Genomic DNA, 14,054 nt, shown 5'->3' on the forward strand with positions numbered 1-14,054 from the left:
GCTGTTAACAAGCATTAATGATAGACTCCATGCCTATAATTGTGTCAAATGTCATACACTCATACAATCCGTACTTATTGCCATAGGGTCCAAAATACCTCGCACTGAGTCATCCTCTAAAGCTCGTGGTTGAGCTGTTCTGCTCTGCCTTTTTTCCATTCCTGTGCAACATATCTGTCTCTTCAAGTACTTTTGAATGCTTGAAATGGGAAAATAATGGAACTTTGGGAATGCCAAGTAATCTGCTTTGTCAGCCTCAGTTCAGCTGATGTGTGAAACTGATTTTGGATCACAACAATCAAGAAAGAATGACTGCGGGAGAGAGATCCAATCTGAAGAGTTTGGAGTCAGAGAAAGCGCTTTGGATTTCACAAATAGTACCAAGATACAAGCATGGAGGAAGGAGTGTTTTGGTTTAATTGGTGGGCATATGGAATAATTTTAGTATACTGCTGTCAGTGTTTGTGTGTGTGCATCCTCTCAGGAGAGCACTGAAGCAACAGATAGGAGATTTTGGCCAGAGTATCACTATCACTGTGGGCAAGGCTCAGTGGGTCAGTCCAATAATGGAATTCAACTGGACATATTAGTTAAAGCTGGTCTTGCACAAAAACAATCACTACTCTGTTCAAATCAGTGTCTCCTTTTCTTCTTGCGAGGCTCCAGGAAAGCATTATTAAAAGTATTTAATTATCGTATTTGTATTCATTTATTTATTACTTATTATATATGACCAAAACCAAACCCAGGTGTGGACAGACAGAAATACTTGAGAGAGATTTCACTGGTAGAGATTTATTGTACAATTCTGTCAGGAAAAAGAGAATTGTCAGGCAGTGTCAGACATGCAAAAGGTGCAACACGCAAATTTACAATCCATAACAATACCAATTTAATCAATAATCAATCAATAAAATACAGCACTCATATGTTTGCAGTATTACTGTAATTCCTAGTACAGTAATATAAAAGCAATGGAAGAGGAAAGGGAAGACACAGAAGCGACATTCATTGTTTCCATAATCTAATCAGAAATGATTGAAAAGTTACAATTGCGCTTGTAAAAATAAATATTGACCTTATATAAAAAATCAAACATAAAATCAAATGTAATTTAACGACTAAAGTAAAAAGTAAAAAAGCCTTTTCTATGATTCTTTACACAAGGCTGCTATTTATGCTCAAAAATGTTTTTTTTACATTCAGAAACACTCATCATCTTCACATTTGCAGTGTGTGCGACTGTTGAAATCTACAGCATTGTTTTCATTCTGACATCTGCTTTCTGACCTGTAAATGTGACGTACAGCTCACTACTGTCCAGTGTGAGACAATAGGTAGATAGATAGATAGATAGATAGATAGATAGATAGATAGATAGATAGATAAGACAGACAGACTGACAGATAGACGGATAGATAGGTAGGTAGATAGATACATAGACACATGCTACAGTATCTATCTTCCAGTCTATTTACACAGCTGCCTACAGATGTATTTCATTCGAGTAAAGTACCCTTAAACAAATGCTCATTTTGGCTGTAAATGCTGGCCCCCCAGGCTTGGAAACTAGGCCCACATGGCAGCGTGATGGCTGAGAGCGTTCATATTGTTATTTCTAGACAACATTGACGTTCATATGATCAGACATTCACCTCAAATACAAATAAATCAACACTAGTGCAGCTGAAAAGGGTAAAATTGTAGTAAGGACTTTCTGAACTTCACTTATGAGTGGCCGTGGATTTCCTAGTTGCTTGCCAGTAACTGTGGTCAAGTAATATGTGTGTGTGTGTACTGTGTATATATGTATAACTAAATGTCCCGAGGCGTTAAACCTGACACATAAGCTTGTTTGCTTTAGGACAAATGATAGTGGATAAGCGTTTAAAGGGACAGCGATGGTTATCCTAATTCTGATGTGTTCTATAGATCAAACTAGATGAGTCCACGCTAGCGTGGGTGTTTCGAGCTAAATGCTAATGTCAGCATGCTAACGTTTTTAGAATGACAATGTTAACATGCTGAAGTTTAGCATGTTCATTATTTTCGTTTAGTGTCTTAGTATGCTAACATTTGATAATACTAAAGTACTAAACACAAAGTACAACTGAGGCTAGTGGGAATGTATAGAAAGGTATTTGGTCATAATAAAATAAAAATGTCTACCTGATGGTGGCGCTAGATGAAAAGTTAAGGGTTAAGAAAATGTGCTTGTCTGTCACACGAGTTACGATTTAGACCACCTTAGGCATTTCTTACATATTCCAAACATTGCATTTAATTTATTCAATCAAAACCAAAAGCATTACATATTAAAGAAGAGAGCAATGCTTCCACGTCTGGGCAGACTCATCCACATAAAGATCAAAGTCATAAATAATAATTGATTTGCCACGGCTGACTGTGAATGTGTGGTGCAGGCAGTTCAGAGCTTAACTGGGTCAAGACATGTTTGTCATCTGCATCCTGGTTGGTGAGTTACATAAGGGAGTTATAGTGCTCTACATATGTACTGCCACAGGCTGGGATTGTTTCAGGTGGAAAGTTATAAAGATGTAAAAACTGAGACTGTCTCAGTCCTCTGAAATCAGAGGAAAAACTGGAGCTCAAATGTTAACAGCCAGATGCTCACTTCCACCTTGTTTAATCTCACAGTTTAAACCCAAGACCACAAAACATACACGTTTTAAAACTGTAACCTTTGGAAAGGGCCTGTTTTAAAATTACAGAGATGGCGAGTCTCTCGCTGTCTTAACAAAACCTTTCCCTAAATCGTGAAATCAATATGACTGAACTGGCACAGTTTCTAAATCCACAACACTAATTTACTTCAACGTTTTCTTAGAAACCAGTGGTTTAAACTTCACTATTAAGAAACAGTTGAGCTGACACTGCTCCTTGAGTGAATTGTTGCAAACGTGTCTTGTTGTATTTTCCTCTGCATCCATATTATCCAAATGTATCATATCATTTTCCAATTCTGAATGTTTTATTGTCTTTCCATATTTCTTATGATTGTACTTTCTGTGTTGTTGTTCTGACTCGATGACAACAGGGTCTCCCCTTAATGATCTCTCGAGGATAAATAAAAGTTGACTGAATGTTCAGGAAAGCCAAAAATAGCCCGGTCCATACAGTATCGAGATTGCAAAAAATCTGAAATCTGACCACTTTACTAACTCTTCGGGGCCTTGCTTCATAAGCCACTTTAGTACAACAGCAGAAACAGAAAAAAGGTGCTCTTATATCTTGGAGAAAAAAGTTCAGATTTTTAAATCACTCAACTTGAGCCGTTGCCTACTGAAAAAGTTGTTAGCGATGAAAATGACAGTATAGATCAAAAATATGAAAAAATCATATACAAATTATTTTAAAACAATATATATCATATCAATATATTCCACATTATAACAATATGTATACTAAAGGAATAGTTCCACATTTTAGGAAATACGCTTTTTCGCTTTCTTGTCAAGAGTTAGATACAAAGATCAATATCGCTGTCATGTCGATAGGGTAAATATGAAGATAGCAAGCTGGTTAGCATAGCTTAGCATAAACGCTGGAAATGGGGGAACCGTTAGCTTGGCTTTGTCTTAAGGTAGAAGTTGTGGTATTACAGGGGGATATATGAGGGAGTCTTTACGTCAGCATTAGGTTGTCAGCAGAGGTGTCAAAAGTATTCCCATTCATTACTCAGGTAGAAGTATAGAAACTAGGGTTTAAAAAGACTTCTGTAGAAGTTGAACTATCAACTCTAGCTTTTTACTTAAGTAAAACTGTAACAGTACCGGTTTCACAACTACTTAAAGTATAAAAGTAAAAGTAATGTAAGGGGAAAAAAATGCCATTAAGGACAAAAGCTTATGCCGCGCCACAGGGGCCTAGTGCACTACCCCACCTCCACAAAAAAATTTTTTTCTAAAGGCCATAATGACTATAATAAGTTATCTTAAAATGTTAATGTTGAAAAATTTGGGATGCACCTGTTTCAGCCTCATTTATGCCCATTGAAAATGAACGCATTTTAGTACAATGCAAATACATTAAAGAACCATATATGTGTACTACTGAGCATTAACATGTGTTTCATGGAGCGGAATATATGATGACTAGTTGCCTATAAGTATTGTAATGGTGCAAAAAAGTCAAACTTCAGAGGCATGTTATCAATAGCCTTTATTGGAATGTAAATGTACATCCAAGCTTAGCTGCAGGAATCTGTGAGGGCAACGGATGTAGGATAACAAAACTGTATAAGAAAATTGGTGCAGGGCAGGCTTAGTAACAATTACCCTTGTATGGTTGTCTATATAGGAGTAACGAGGCTATTTTTAAAATGTAAGGAGTAGAAAGTACAGATAATTACGTAAAAATGTAAGGAGTGGAAGTAAAAAGTCTGCTGTAAAATAATTACTCCAGTAAAGTATAGATACCAAAAATTTCTACTTAAGTAAGGTAACAAAGTATTTGTACATTGGTACTTGACACCTCTGGATGTCAGGCAACCAGCGGAAGCGTGTCTATGTTATCAGGGTTCTCTGCTCCCCAGCTCAATATCCTGTTAATATGACACATTAAGGAGACCTTTAAATAGTTTTATGTTCTCAGCAATGTTTTTCCCTTGGTCAAATGTTTAATGTATGTGTCCGTGGTTCAATATGCTGAAATCAACTGCAGCTTATAGTCTACTGATGTTATAATTCTTAATACGCCACACTAGCTGTTTCCCTCTGCATTTATGCTAAGCTAAGCTAATTGTCTTCTGGCTATAGCTTCATAATTAGTGTACAGACACAAAAGTCATATCAATCTTCTCATCTAACACTTGGCAAGAAAGTGAAGCGTGTTTCCCAAAATGTTGAACTATTCCTTTAAGGCTGCATCATACTCTCTCTTACACAGATGGACACATTATTTGAGTACTGAATGCCGCCCCCATCTGCTGTCCATTAGACTCCTCTTCCTCATCCTTCCAAGATAAACTGTTCAGCGTCATTATTTCTTCAAGTCCTTATGAGGTCTGTGCTTCTATAATGTCTTTATTGCTTAATACTACTATTGCCTCAAATACATGTCAATTATCATGCATCATTAAACTCATAAAATCCCAAGTTTCAACAGATGCTGGTTTTGATTGGTTGTTGAAGCTCATAGTAGTGTCTGGGCTCAAGCAGAAGAAGGTGAAATGTCCATACTGTATCCAGTCAAGTGAAGATCATGTGTCACTTCAACCTTGAACACTTATATACTGTAACATACATTTATGATGGTCCACAGTTGTAGCTGCATCAGTGAGTCCATGGTGTAACAGTGAGTAACAGTAACATCCTTCATTCTGGTTGGATACACACCATACAGTCTTTTATTGCTGGTTTATTTAAAGAAAAATACTGCATAACAATTAGTTTTGTTGTTGATAGGTACGGTGTATATTACACATTCAAAGTTATGCCCCTGGGAGTGGATGTTGTGTGCTTCTGTGTACAGACAATCAAAATATTACTCAGTGTATGCTTGTTTGTGTATGTATGAGTTTGTATGCATGGCATGTATAGTCTGCACATGTACAGTATGTGTCCTCATTAGTTAACTGTGGTGCTCTCACAGGTAGGTGGTTGCCTCTCTGTTCTCCCTCTCTCTTGCCTGAGCCACGGCAACGTTGATGCACTGCAGCCACTCCTCAGCGTGTTTCTCATCCTGAGCTTTCAGCACGTATGTCTTACTGTCCGTGAAGATCTCAAAGGCCCGCGGTAAGCCCCGATCACGCCGCTTCTTGGCTACCACCTATGGAGAAAGAGGAGGAGAAGAAGATGACAAACTCACACATCAACTTTATGTAGCCCTCTTGTTTCTGACGTTACAGTTATTCACTGTCCAGCTGTAATAGTATTTGGGGATGTGATTTGCCTTCTTAAAATCAAATAAACTCTGCTAGGGAATGATTTAGACACTACCCACAGTACACTGTAACATGATCAGATGATATTAATAGCTTTAAAATGACAACAATGTAACCTGTAAAAACTACTATGTAAAAACCACAGCCATGACACTAATACTAATGCAAAAACATGATCAGTGGTGAAGATTAAAAGATAAAGATTAAAAGAGCAGGTTTTTGAAGGATGATGATTGTATGAATGTAACTCCTCACCTTGACACTTTGCACCTTGCTCAGCTCAATAGGGATGTCATCCAGCTCATCCTTCTGTGGGGACAACATAAGAGAAGTAACAAAAAATAATAATCATATAAGTCTAATTAAGTTAATGCAGGCTTAAGAAATTAGATATTTATAATATTCTATTTATATACTGTTTGGCAGTTTATGCTATTAAAATGTATCATCTTTTATAAGACGATCTTATGTTTGGTTAACCTGCTGAATAACTAGAAAGTGTTTTTTGCCAGTCAAATAAGCAACAAGAAATCTTCAGACAAATTAAAAAGCTCTCTGTACATTTTAAGCATATGAATACTTGTTGCCACTCTGTCCGATGTAGCCTCCTGATTTCAGCATCACAATACTGTGTCACAGTGTTGTTTGCAGTGTGTACTACCTCAGAAAAAAAACATTCACAGAATGAACAATTACACTTCATTGTTCTGTTGCTTCTCCAGGGCAGGAACATTAAATCCTCCAGCTCCGCTGCACAGTGTAATTTTGAATGTGTGTGTGTGTGTGTGTGTGTGTGTGTACTGCACCACAGTCAAGTCTTCTTACGCCATCGTTAGTTATGTGGTTTAAACCACATACTGTAACACTCATGGCAACTGCCCACATCCTTTCTGGTGTGTGTGTGTGTGTGTGTGTGTGTGTGTGTGTGTGTGTGTGTGTGTGGAGACATGTTCACAGTTTTACCTCCTGGCTGGCTGTGCTGAGGGTCTGATGTTTCCCACAGAAGATTCATGTCAGTGGATTCATACAGTGATTTAAATGGACATTTGATTGATTTTAGCCATATGGTCGATGGAAAATAATATCCTAACCAGAAAGTATAAGTGTAACATATTATTGTCTTATAATACTTAAACTAAACACACCTCACTAATGTTTTGTTGTAGTATTTTGTATCTTTAATGTGTAACTTATACATTCTTTCATTGCATTTGACAACTTGCATTTTAGGAGACAATGTTGCTGCTATGAAGCCAGGCTGCTGAATAGAACCACTTTATGTGCTGTCAAGTTACCCCGTTCATGATGTGCATGTTTGCTTTTTGTGTCAATCCTGCCCTTATTGTCGGACAAATTAAATCACCCTGTAAATAAATGACATGTTGGATTTTGGAGGTTCTCAGAGCAAGTGAACGCACCATAGCTAAGCGGCCAGCATTTATATGATAAGTTCCACTAACAAAAATATAAAAAGACATATTAACTATACTGAATTACCTAACACAAGCAAGTTCTAGGTGTATCAACAGTGTAATAAATGGAAACTAATGGCTGACTGGATGGTAGGAAATTGGCATACAGTGGATTTCAGCATCAAAAACAAAAAAACGATACTTCCTTTACATGGACTTAATATAAAACAAGATGTGCCACATTTTTCCACAGAAAAAGCCAGTAAAGGACAGCTGGATAAGGTACTCATACTATTTTAATCTTCTCTCTCTCTCTATTTTTTCTGTATTGATGCATGAAGGCCAGGCCTGCCTGTAGTTTGGTATCACTCTTTGTCTGGTCCCAATTAGGGTGGGAATACAGTATTCAGAGGAGGTGCATTGGGCAATAAGCTACAATATAGAGAAAATAGGTATCCTATAGAATATAGAATAGATATATAATAACAAATAGAATATTTGTGGGGTTTTGGGGAATGTTTCAAACCTCTCAGAGTGCAAAAGCTGCTCGACCATTCAATGTGGAAGAAACAACACATTATTTTGATTCTTAATCTCACTCCCCATTTGGGAAAAGGTCTTTCACAACATACCAACTACCTCAAGAACATACTGGGAAAGATAGACTGAGCTCAGAGAACAAAGACACAAAACCTTTCCAATTTGTGGCTGCTGCAAAAAAGAGAGGAATCCATTGCCATCTGGATAGGAGTACAAAGACTATTGTTAGGAGTAAAAAAAGAAAAAGAGAGCTCAACTCTACTTCTGCGTTTCAACCACCACAGAATATCCCACTATTTCCAGATATTCCTCTGTGATGTCGTGCCTTGCCGAGTTTTGGGGAGCTGATTGTATAAACATGTCTAAAGATCTAAAGGACACCCAATCTCCTGTTGGCTGTGGAAATTATTTCAATTGTAATTAGTTTTTTTCACTCTTGTAGATGACTTACAGGAAGTTACCAGCAAACACAGGGAAGTTAGAGAAAAAACTGGTGTTGCAACCTCACCTTGGCTCAGATGAAAATGTTTTTTTTTACTCACACATACTGTACGAGGCAGTACCTCCTGCACTGTGTTTGCTACTTGTGCGTAATGCTATCTGCTTTGAGTTATAGTGGGTGAGAGTGACTCATGTTGTTGCAGCATCATGCTTTGGCCTTGGGAGTACCCCAAGTGTGCTTCCCGGGGCCAAGGTTTGTTACAGGCTGATTCACTGGATGCTCCTGAGGGACAGTTAAGCTTATCACGAGATGAGATTTCCACTGTTTCATACAGAGTTTCATCATGATTCAAATGACACAGAACATAAATGAAGTGCCAGGGACAGTGTACGTGTCCCTGGTTTCATTTTCATTGGCTACGTACTGATTTGCCTCTTCGGAAGAGTAGCTGATTTCCTGCCAAGGTGAAGTAGCGGGTTTTCCAGCGCTTGATGAACTTCCAGCGGACCTGCTTTTCCTTCAGCTTCCCCTCAATCAGAGGCTGTCCCTCCTGGTTCACAACTAGAGGGCCACACAAACACACAACAGTTGACACAGAGGTAGAAAGAAACAAAGGAAGAAATCGAAATAAAAAGAATGAAAGACAGACCGCAATAAAATAACAGCTTTTTTATGATTTGCCAATTTACTTTGCATTACAGCTGACCATCAATAGATTGATCTGAAAGGTCTGCCACTATGATGCATTCATGAGCCGGTGGGGGTCTGAAATTTGAGACTTTAATTAATAATTAAAGGTCCCATGGCATGAAAATTTCCCTTTGAGGTTTTTTAACATTAATATGCATTCCCCCAGCCTGCCTATGGTCCCCCAGTGGCTAGAAATGGTGATAGGTGTAAACTGAGCCCTGGGTATCCTGCTCTGCCTTTGAGAAAATGAAAGCTCAGATGGGCCGATCTGGAATCTCCTCCTTATGAGGTCATAAGGAGCAAGGTTACCTCCCCTTTCTCTGCTTTGCCCGCCCAGAGAATTTGGCCTGCCCATCTGAAAGAGAGACATCATGGCTTTCAAACGAGCAAAGTGGCAGTTGGTCAAGATACAGTATTAGGGGACCACTAAGGTCTATATAAAATCATCCAAAGAGCACCATGTCATGGGACCTTTAATAATTCATTACATTTATATAGCGCTTTATCATAGACACTCAAAGCGCTTCAGGGGGGAGGACTACTCTCTAACACCACCAATGTGATGCATTGACGCAGAGGTCCAGAGTTTGAATCCGACCTGTGACGATTTCCTGCATGTCTTCCCCCTCTCTCTCCCCTTTGTCACCTAGCTGTCCTATCAAAAATAAAGGTGGAAAAAGACCCAAAAAATAATCTTAAAAAAAAAAGAAAAAAAAAAAGAAAGGCCCGGGATGACCAGGGTTCAAACTCGGTACCTTCTTGCTGTGAGGCCACAGTGCTAACCATTGGGCTCCCGTGCTGCTTGAATTTAATTTAATTTAAAAAACTTTAATTTGCCAGTGAACAGCACTGTGTTCATGAGCTATGTTGCCAGAAAAGCCCTAAAGGTAAATAATAAGTGAAAATGGTGGTTGTGAAATAAATAATGTGGCATGTTTTGCAACCAACTACTAACCAGCAAGTTTCTCAACTCTGTGGGTTGATTGTTATACAACAGGACAGGCCAGATTCAGCCCACGAGACAATTTAATAAGACTCCCTAAATGGTTATGATTTATTTTTACATCTGGCTTGCAAATTCCATTTTTCCAATTTGGATTTATCCCCACTCTTTTAGTTTACAGTAATCATTTCATTTTCTAGCAAGGCTATTACATCAGAGCATAAAAGACCTTTTGATTTAACAAAATCAAAATATTACTCCTTTTAAACCCACAAGAAAGATTGACCTGGAGGACAGACTGCAGTAGAGATGGACAACTGATTATTTTTCTCTTGGAGTTTAATGTGACCACTTCGTCTCATTTGCAAAGAGAAAGCTGTTGTTCTCAGGAAAACAATCTCAGTGGCATTACTCTACTAAACATGGAGAGCAATATGCCTCAACTTTGAAGTGTATACAGTTTAAATTTAGTGTTTATTTATTTTTTTTAAATACCACCAAGTGTTTAATCGCATCCCTCTAGGAATAAGCAACCGGGCTCATGACCTCCAGGTAATTTACGTTGAGACCCCTGTCATAGGAAAATTATCTCTCAGGTCACAAAGCACCTACCCTTTTCTTATCCCCATGACTTTCTCCAGATAAAGTGGGATAACATTGAGCATATGTGCATCTTAAGCACAGCGCAGCCACCCTGCGGAACTGAGACTTACATCATTAATCCTATTCTGTTCTCAATTTCCTTTACTTTTATTTATTCCTGTTATTGTGTTCTTAGTCGTAATGTTTTATAACCCCTAAGCACTTTGGATTTTATTTGCATTATATTGTGGGATAAAAACAAACTTGAACTTATCAACTTGTAGTCAACATTAATAAGCTGTTCAGTTTAAATCAAAGCAAAAGCATTTTGTCTGTGATCAGACAGAGGAGAACTCCCACAGTCGAGTCTGGACTGGTCTGATTAGAAACACTCACACTCACATCAACCTCCTGCACTGAGTTGGCTCAAGTACTGATTTGAGAGTGAGTGTGTGTGTGTGTGTGTGTGTGTGTGTGTGTGTGTGTGTGTGTGTGTGTGTGTGTGTGTGTGTGTGTGTGTCTATAACTGTATGCATGTGTTTTTTGTGTTCATGGGTGTTTTTCTTGAATACAAACAACCTGCTTATTTTGTTCTGACCAACATGAAATGGATTAATTAAAGTGATCAGAGGTTGATATGTGTGACAGTGTACTCTGAGAGACTGTGATCTCCAGACCAGAACACAGAGATGTTCTGGCTGGTTCAGGTTTGGTGCCAGTAAACCAGGACTTGAGATGTTAACCACCAAACAGAGCCACTCTTTGTATCCACGATGATAAGTCAATCAGACAAAGATTACTGCAATGTGTGGGCATGATTACAGATGATTCACAGAGGTGCCTAATGCCAAACAAAAGGTCATCTGTTTCACATAGTTATAAATCAAATAGCTTTCAGTTTTTTGACAGAGGGCCAAACTAAATTTTTATAGCATTACAAGTCATTATTTCAGGGTTTGATAACTTTTTATAGACATTTAATTGTATGTTTGGACATTTGATAGACACAATTATAAACTGATTAATTAAAAAATAGTATACAATCGATAATAATAATAATAATCCTAAACTGCAGCCCTGTTCATTACACAATACAATATAATAAAGAACACCATGCTATGCATTGCATAACAGAAACATTGATTCCTTTATTAATCTTTCTTTTGAAGGATCAGGTCACCCAATGTCATTACAGTTCTCACTTACTTCTTTTGTTATCTAGCCATTTTGGATTATTAGGCAAATAAAACCCAAACTGTTCTCTAAGATTAAATATCACTACGGTTAAGTGAGACTTTTGTTTTAGTCATTTAAGTGAATTGACCCTTTAGTTTTACAGCTAAAAGTGGTGCATCCATACATTTAACAGTAGCAACAGTAGTTAGATTATTGGCTGCTGAGTATGACTGGATGAGGTTTTGTATTTGAATGCTTTCTATATTTTACTGGTGATTCACTGGGATGCCAATCCTGTGAGTAAAACATTTACATTTTACATTCTTTCCAATGCACACACTAAGTCACAAACAAATATAGGTGATGTCCGCTGAGCATTGCCTTCGATCAGATCCCAATGTGTCCTCAGTAAGTTTCTGCTGCATGCATGCTTTTACAGTTTTTGATGATCATTATGACACTTTTTTCAATACTTTTAACAACATTCCTAAACTCTTAACACAGTTAGCACATCTGTCTGTGTAGGCTATACATTTAACACATTTCTTGTTGCTTTGACACAAAATGACATTTGTTAACACAAATTTAAAATGCTTGAACTTCTTTTACACACAAGCTCAACCAATACCAAAACAATGGATTTCTACTGACCAATTTACAAATGCTTTCACACTGTATGTCAGAACAGATAAAGATAAAGTCACAGTGAACAGCTGTACATATTGTAAATTGAAACACAAATATATCCCCTGCATTTTATTCCATTGCTACTGAGAAACAGCTGATTGAAGCTATGCAAATAGATCGATCACAGCTGATTCGCATCTAGGAAACACACTCAGCTGTTGAGGTTCTTTCAATCACATGACCATATGGTAGTACATAAAAGAGGACCTATTTTGGCTGATCTTGTGTGGAAAAGGAACAATATAGAGCAACACAAACAAAGTAAGTAAAATGCCTGCACGAGGGAGAGATGAGTGCTAGGACAAGGGAGAGGAGTGGGACAAGGGCAAGGGAGAGGAATGCCTGGACGAGGACAAGTTAGAGGTAGAAGAGTCAGAATGCGTGGTTGTGCTCAAAGAAGGGCCAGAGCTAGCGTAAAGAGCTACTATCATAGACCATGTCATAAACCAAGGGCTATCATACAGAGAGGCTGGTGAACGAGTACAGCCAAATCTCAGCCGGGACACAGTGGCATCCATTGTCCGGACTTTTCGAGAAACCAACAGGTAGGATATTTTCTAAGGGCTCCTCCTACTGCAAAGGTTAAATATTTTTGTGTACCATGTATTACAGTGACAGTATGCCTCCGGTCCTAACATCTAACTGCATTTTGTCTCTCTAAGGATTCAATGTCTACCTCCATCAGGGAGCATAGGAAAGCTCCTAAATGAAGAACAGGAACTTGGTATTGTCAACATGGTGATTGCTGACAATGACATAAAACTGAAGGACATTCAGTCCAGAGCTGTAGAGGACAACTTTGTCTTTGGGAACATTGCAGCAATCAGCATAACATCCATTTCTCGGACTCTGGCTAAACACAGAGTCTGAATGAAACAACGTTACAAAGTTCCTTTTGAAGCGATAGGTGAGCGCATCAAAGAACTCCGTTGCCAATACATCCAGGTAAGGTTTTGCAATACAGTCATTACTGTACTATACATAGTATGTTTTGCAGTAAACTACTCTATAAACCTGAAGTACAGTAGGACATACAGTAGCTATACAGCAAAGCATTTACACATACCATGTCTGATTACTTTCAGAGAGTCATGGTGTTGGAGACCAATCAAGTCCCACATGAAATGATCTACATTGACGAGGCTGGCTTTAACTTGGCAAAAAGGCATCAGCGCGGAAGTAACATAATTGGCAAAAGGGCCAAAGTTACCGTTCCCTCCTGGATGCAATGGATGCTACATGCCAAGACATCACAGCTGAACACTGCCAGGGGTGGATAAGGCATGCCAAAAGATTCTTCCCAATATGCCTTGCCAGAGACGATATCAGGTGTGATGTGGATGAGAATATGTGGCCAAATGCAGAAGACCGGGCAGATTAGATTAAAGATATTTTTTTTTTCTGTGGCATATTCTGTTTGAATATTTTGTATTGTCTCATGATATAATATTTGTTTTGTCCAATTGTTGTTGCAAATAGAGCCTTTACTGCAACAATTCTGTCTCTGTCTTCTCTTTTTTTATAAACCGTACATTCTATAAAGCTTCTCTGAGATGGGTCATTCATCTTTTGTATTGAATTTCTGCAGCAAAGGAAACAAAATGCATGCATTTACTAAACCAACATGTTGTTGCCTAAACCCACCATAACAAAATTAAGAGAGGCTTCAAACGAAAC

The 14,054-nt window shown here is 38.2% G+C and overlaps 1 protein-coding gene across 4 annotated transcripts in view; it reads right to left on the minus strand.

Annotated features, from left to right (window-relative positions):
* Positions 1–5,345: 5,345 nt before the first annotated feature.
* Positions 5,346–14,054, minus strand: part of veph1 (ventricular zone expressed PH domain-containing 1) — a 90,365-nt gene continuing 81,656 nt past the window's right edge. For all 4 annotated transcript variants that reach the window (XM_039825785.1, XM_039825802.1, XM_039825778.1 and 1 more), the window contains 3 exons: positions 8,724–8,860; positions 6,161–6,214; positions 5,346–5,790 (listed from right to left, as the gene is read on the minus strand). In XM_039825785.1, the coding sequence (XP_039681719.1) occupies positions 5,608–5,790; positions 6,161–6,214; positions 8,724–8,860 (374 nt within the window). In that variant the 3' untranslated portion in view covers positions 5,346–5,607. The remainder of the gene's footprint in view (positions 5,791–6,160; positions 6,215–8,723; positions 8,861–14,054) is intronic.

This window comes from Perca fluviatilis, chromosome 2 (genome assembly GCF_010015445.1).
Source record: "Perca fluviatilis chromosome 2, GENO_Pfluv_1.0, whole genome shotgun sequence".
NCBI classification, from domain to species: domain Eukaryota; kingdom Metazoa; phylum Chordata; class Actinopteri; order Perciformes; family Percidae; genus Perca; species Perca fluviatilis.